The sequence below is a fragment of the Pseudoliparis swirei genome, chromosome 24 (genome assembly GCF_029220125.1).
Source record: "Pseudoliparis swirei isolate HS2019 ecotype Mariana Trench chromosome 24, NWPU_hadal_v1, whole genome shotgun sequence".
In the NCBI taxonomy this organism is placed as follows: Eukaryota; Metazoa; Chordata; class Actinopteri; order Perciformes; family Liparidae; genus Pseudoliparis; species Pseudoliparis swirei.
The window spans coordinates 4,780,528-4,787,147 of NC_079411.1; the positions used below are offsets into that span (position 1 = coordinate 4,780,528).

Genomic DNA, 6,620 nt, shown 5'->3' on the forward strand with positions numbered 1-6,620 from the left:
ACAACTAAGCTGTTTGTTGTTTACGTGTGTGCCAACATTAATATATATACATATATATTCACCAACAACATCATATTATTTGAAGTGCACATGGGAAACTTTTAGAAGCATTAGATACAGATATATATATATATATATCTATATCTATATCTACTTTTTCTAAATTTCTTAATTTAAAATAAGCTTCTAAATATAAATAAATAAATATACAGGACTGTCTCAGAAAATTAGAATATTGTGATAAAGTTCTTTATTTTCTGTAATGCAATTAAAAAAACAAAAATGTCATGCATTCTGGATTCATTACAAATCAACTGAAATATTACAAGCCTTTTATTCTTTTAATATTGCTGATTATGGCTTACAGCTTAAGAAAACTCTAAAATCCTATCTCATAAAATTTTAATATTTCCTCAGACCAAGTAAAAAAAAAGATTTATAACAGCTGAGTGTTTGTCAAGGCTCAGGAAACCCTTGCAGGTGTTTCGAGTTAATTAGACAATTCAAGTGATTTGTTTAATACCCTACTAGTATACTTTTTCATGATATTCTAATATTTAGAGATAGGATATTTGAGTTTTCTTAAGCTGTAAGCCATAATCAGCAATAAATCAGAATAAAAGGCTTGCAATATTTCAGTTGATTTGTAATGAATCCAGAATGCATGACATTTTTGTTTTTTTAATTGCATTACAGAAAATAAAGAACTTCATCACAATATTCTAATTGTCTGAGACAGTCCTGTATATATATAAATATAATAAGCCAAATTAAAACAAGATGAACTGACACATATTGGTTTCTGTTCATGGTCTTAGACTCTAAGCTCTAAGGGCACAAATATAACGTAAAAAGTATAAAGTGCTAAGTTTGCATATCCGTTATCTTTCTCTGAAAAATCTCTTTATATCTGTCTTTTCTGCCACATTTCTGTTGCTGCTCTTTTTTTATTGTTGCTTCATTAATTAAAAAAATAATTATTATATAAGAATATTTAAAAAATGGTCATTGCAGGAATTTGTCTACCTGTCTCCCCACCGGAGAGAGCGAGAGAGAGAGAGAGAGAGAGAGAGAGAGAGAGAGAGCAAGAGAGAGAGAGAGAGAGAAAGAGGGGATCCTGATGCTTCTCAGGCAACATTACAACAGGAACGTTAAAGGGTCAGCGGGAGGAGAAGCCTGCAGAGAAGTGACCAACACTTTCTGATTGATTGCGTTTAGAGATATTGCTGCATGCTTGTGTGCGAGCTTGTGCGTGTGAGTGTGTGTGTGTGTGTGTGCATGCTCACACAGCAGCAGCAGCAGCATCTGCTCCCTCCCTGACTTTACTCCTCAGTAGCTCGATGGGCTCGGAGCTCCCGCCAGCAGCAGCGCAGACATCTGACACACTACTTTCATTTTATTGTGTTTTAAAACCCAACAATGGATGTCTCCAGAGCTTGAGACTCACACACGGAATATTTAAAGCGTGTGTGCCGACTGCAGGAGATTCAGGTGCAACTTTGCCACTGTTTCTCTGTGTGTGTGTGTGTGTGTGTTTCCTTTTGGTGCAGATCTTCAGCCAGCACCTGCTGCCTTTTCGACATCTCCAGGCTTGGAAGAGGAGCCGCACTAGGTCAGTAAACACTATGTGACATTTGGATGGCTTTTCTCTGAGGAGGTCGTTATTTGAACAAAAATGTCTTCTGTCGGATGTCTCTGGGGTGGAAATTACGAAGTTTCTGTTTGCCCTTTTTAAATGGCAATAATTGGATATTCAGAAAGCGATATCTGCTAAATGAGATTGATATGTCCCTGGCGACTCCCTGCTAACTGTGTGTAATGACTTATTGATACTAAAGCTGTATTTTACCATTCATACAGTTAAAGGAATTATTGAATCAATTCCTGGGAAGAAACCTTTGCTTTCCTTTCCAGGAATGTGTCATCCCTTGTTTTTTGGTCGAGCGATTAATACAGTCTGTCTGATTCTCTGTGATGTTTTTTTCCTCAACAGATCTGATTGCATCCCCGTGATGGACTGAAGGTGTGAGGAGGCGCAGAGAGAGAGAGAGCGAGAGAGAGAGAGAGAGTGAGAGAGAGTGAGAGAGAGAGAGAGAGCGAGAGAGAGAGGGGTCAGCATGGTGTTTGGCTTCCTTGAACCCGAGGAAGTCTATTAACAGCCGGTGTGGATTATGAGGTTCACGCCACCACGTCCTGAGGGGAATTATTGCTGAGCATCACCACGACAACGTCTGACTGGTAGGATGTAAGATCCACAAAGATCCACACCGGCGTCCTGCAGACCACATGACCGACACCCTGACACGGCGTCACCATAGCGAGGACTCTGGATCCCGATTTGGGCGTTTGCCGTTTTCTTCTTCTTCCGTGAATGGATTTTGAATGTGGACCGAGGGAATCCGGTACACCCCCCCCTCCCCCCTCCCCCACCCCCGAGGTCGGGAGATTTTTGTTATCTCTGTCGTGGTTTTCGGAGAGCAGCATGGATCCGTCCCGGGACCGGCCGTCGGCCTGGAGCTCCGTCCGGCCGAGCTTCTCTCAGGAAAGACTCAACCGCACCTACAGCTTCCACGTGGTCCTGCCCTCCACCTTCAGCTCCCCCGCTGACTCCCTCCACCCACCCTTAACCTCTCTCTTCTCCGGCACCACTCGACAGACGTCCGCGTCAGCCCACCAGCCCGCCTCCTCCTCCTCCTCCTCCTCCACCTCCCCTTTGTCCACCTATTCGGCCAACCTGGAGAGCATGGTGCTCTGGACTCTCCACGAGCCCAGCACCATCGCTCTGACCGTCATGTACTGTCTGTCTTTCATTTTGGGATTTGGCGGGAACCTGATGTCCCTGCGCGTCCTCACCAACAGGCGGAGCCGGCGGCTGGCCGCCGTGAGCGCCACGCGCACCCTCCTGGTGAACCTGGCGGTGTGCGACCTGGCGGTGGTGTGCGTGTGCATGCCCATCACCTTGGGCAGCCAGATCTACACCGCCTGGGTCTACGGCGACCTCCTCTGCCGGGCGGTGCCCTTCACGCAGGCCGTCTCGGTCTCGGCCAGCGTGCTGACGCTGACCGTGATCAGCGTGAACCGCTACTACAGCGTGCGATCCCCGCTGAGAGCGCGCTCGCTGTTCACCCGCCGGCGGATCTTGGCCAACGTCGGCGTGGTGTGGACGGTGTCTTCCATCATGTGCGCTCCCATCGCCGTGATGAACCGGCGGCGGCGGATCAGCTTCGGGGCTTTCGCCATCCTGATCTGCGAGGAGAAGTGGCCTCAGCATCGCTTCAAGCAGGGGTAGGTTCCAGTCCAGGATCTCATCTCATCTCCAACTCCATTTTTCTTATTATTTCGTGCAAATACAGTGAGTCATGAGTTGCTTGTTGGGCGTTTTCATCCATTACATGTTGCAGTAATTGGCTCCCCGTGAAGCCGGAAGTTGGAGCGCTCAGCTCCTGTTACAGTTCCACATGTTTTATGACTCACCAGCATCTCTCTGATCTAACAGGTGGAGGAGTGTGTGTGTGTGTGTGTGTGTGTGTGTGTGTGTGTGTGTGTGTGTGGAGCCAACACACCTCTGTTGCTCCTCATGCTGCGTTCACACCAAAAGCGTCGGGAGTTCTACACGCAAATTTTCACCGGGCTTGACGCAAATTGCGCGTCGTGAAAAAATGTGCCTCTTTGGCCCTCGAGTTTAAATATTTCAACTGACGACGAGTTTCCAAAGCCAATCAGCGTTGAGATGCTCCGCCCTTGGTGAATCTAACTGGCTGTTGCTACTCTCGTAGCGCTGGAAGCTGTGTGAGCCTAATGGTGATGTTATATATATATATATATATATATATGATATTATTGTTATGAACCCAAATACAAGGGCGTTAGATGTTCCAATGTTTGTGGGATGTCCACAAAAAGTATAAAGAAGAACGAGTGGTTATTTCTTCCGTGGTGGATGGAGGAAATGATAACTGTTTCCACGGACCCACGGAGATAAGCCCCGCCCCCTCTAAGGCAAAGTGACGCTTTTGGTGTGAACGCAGCATAAGGCCGTCCACCTTCTAGCGGTCCAATCAAAAGGGTTTGATGTAAATCTCCGTTGTAACTGCGCACCACTCAACCACTCTGTGAATTACACGCTCCGACTTCCGCTTCATTAGGACTCAAATGGCGGACGTCGTCAGCGAGGTGCTCTCTGATTGGCCGTTCAACCAAGTGAATCAGCGATTTCTCTTGTTTTTCCCTCAATTAGAGAACAAAAAAAGGAGCACAGATTGTTAAAAACAGCTCAAAGTCAGGTTCAACTTGAGTGTGCTATTTGCAACTCTTTGTTTTTCTCAATTTGACCTGGGAGGTTCTTAAATTCTATCAAACTTAGCTCAATTTCGTATTCAAATCACAGGGTTCAGAGCCTCTCCTTTGTTGTTTTGTTGTCATTAATCATGAGCTGTCAAGCGACTACGGTGTGTTTTCATTTTAGCCTCAAAGTCTGCCAATCACTGAGCGACCGTGTGCCGCAAACTAAATAGAAATAGGGTTTTTCATCCGAAAATACCATCAAACATAATTCTGCTGGGAGTTCAGTGCTGCTGCTCACAATATTGTAAAATGAGCAAATCCAATCCATGACCAAGAGAGCATGTCATAAAAATATCGGGAATGTGATATTAAATGTTTCACCGCATATACAGGTGGAAATAACGGAATTCAGTCCGCAGCGGTGAATAAATCATTTAATTAAATCAGTCAGTTTGAATGGTTTCTCTTCTTCTCCCCACAGATACAACGTGCTGCTCTTCGTGATGCTCTACTGCCTGCCGGTGACCTTTAACCTCACCATCGGCTTCCTGACCGGCAGGCGGCTCTGGCGAGGCAAGAAAACCGCTTTCGCCGACCTCGACCCTCGCAGCGAGGCCCTGCACGCCTCGCGCCTCAAGACGCGCCAGAAGATCGCCAAGATGGTGGTGTGCCTGGTGCTGCTGTTCGCCGCCTCCTGGCTGCCGCTCTACCTGATCGACCTTTGGATCGACTGCGAGCGGCGCCCGCCGTCTTGGCTCCTGCGGACGCGGCCCTTTGCCCAGTGGCTGGGCCTCACCAACTCCAGCCTCAACCCCATCTGCTACTGCTTCATCGGGGACCTGTACCGCTCGGCCCGAGCGATACGGACGCGCTACTACCAGAAGGTCGCCGACCTCTTCGGCTCCTCCTCCTTCTCCAGCTCCGCCGCCGTGGCATCTCCCGCCTCGCTGATGACGGACGGCAAACTGACGGCGTGCGAGCGCCAACGCATAGCCGCCGCCGCCGCCGCAACGATCCCCCGGCTGCTGAGCTCGGCTCGAGGCCAGGGGCTGGGTCAAAAGGTCGTGGACGGCTCGGACAGCCCATCCGGGTCCCGCCGCAGCATCTCGGACCGGTGCCGCTCCGGCCCCAGCTTGTGCGACGGATGCTCGTTCCCCTGCCGGCTGCACGCCGCACAGAGGGCCGACCCCCCGCCCACGAGGAGACGCTCGGTGAACGAGAGCGCGGGGCCATTGCCTTTACGGATCGAGTCGCTGGAGATAGACGTGCTGCCTCTGAGGAGGCACTCGGGGGGGAGAGCGTACGATAAGACGGACGTCACCGCCGCGGGAAGGGACATGCCGTGCTACAGCGGGCAGCGCTCGGGCCACACGTCACAAACATACTTCCTGGTAGAAGACAGGGAGGAGGAAGCGACCGATATGACCAGCCTGTGAACGGCAGCAAAGAAACACACACACACACACACACATGCAGCCGCTGATTACCTTCGCATTGAAAATGCGGAAGGTTATGTTTTGATCGCCGTGTATTTATTTATTTATTTATTTATTTGTATGCGTGTTATTCGCAAATCTCAAAAAGTATTGAACCGAATCGCATGAAATTTGGTGGGATGATTGTGTATTATCCGGGGACCAGTTGATTAGATTTTGGGATCGATCGGGTCAAAGGTCAAAGGTCATGAACAGGTCAAAATCTTTCGCAGAACTCAAAAAGGATTTAACCGAATCGCATGAAATTTGGTGGGATGATTGTTTATTATCCGGGGACCAGTTGATTAGATTTTGGGATCGATCGGGTCAAAGGTCAAAGGTCAAAGGTCATGAACAGGTCAAAATCTTTCGCAAAACTCAAAACGTATTGAACCGAATCGCATGAAATTTGGTGGGATGATTGTTTATTATCCAGGGACCAGTTGATTAGATTTTGGGATCGATCGGGTCAAAGGTCATGAACAGGTCAAAATCTTTCGCAGAACTCAAAAAGTATTGAACCGAATCGCATGAAATTTGGTGGGATGATTGTTTATTATCCGGGGACCAGTTGACTAGATTTTGGGATCGATCGGGTCAAAGGTCAAGGTCAAAGGTCATGAACAGGTCAAAATCTTCTTGAATCGCATGAAATTTGCTGGGATGATTGATTATTATCCGGGGACCATTTGATTAGATTTTGGGATAAATCGGGTCAAAGGTCAAAGGTCAAGGTCATGGAAAGGTCAACATCTTTTTTTTTTACCATAGCACGATACATTTTTGTCCAATTGGCATGCAACTAATGCCAAAATGTTCATAATTCAATGCCCAATCTTGTGATATGCGAAGGTATGTGCT

At 47.7% G+C, this 6,620-nt stretch overlaps 1 protein-coding gene across 1 annotated transcript; it reads left to right on the forward strand.

Annotated features, from left to right (window-relative positions):
* Positions 1–2,482: 2,482 nt before the first annotated feature.
* Positions 2,483–5,720, forward strand: LOC130189784 (neuropeptide FF receptor 2-like). Its single transcript, XM_056408719.1, has 2 exons — positions 2,483–3,285; positions 4,766–5,720. The coding sequence occupies exons 1-2, from the start codon at positions 2,483–2,485 to the stop codon at positions 5,718–5,720; spliced, it is 1,758 nt and encodes a 585-aa protein (XP_056264694.1).
* Positions 5,721–6,620: the final 900 nt, after the last annotated feature.

Bases quoted from the DNA above. Each gene is read 5' to 3' on its own strand.
- LOC130189784 (XM_056408719.1), top strand. From the start codon at position 2,483: ATGGATCCGTCCCGGGACCGGCCGTCGGCCTGGAGCTCCGTCCGGCCG. The intron at 3,286-4,765 runs GTAGGTTCCAGT...TTCTCCCCACAG, and splicing joins CAGCATCGCTTCAAGCAGGG to ATACAACGTGCTGCTCTTCG.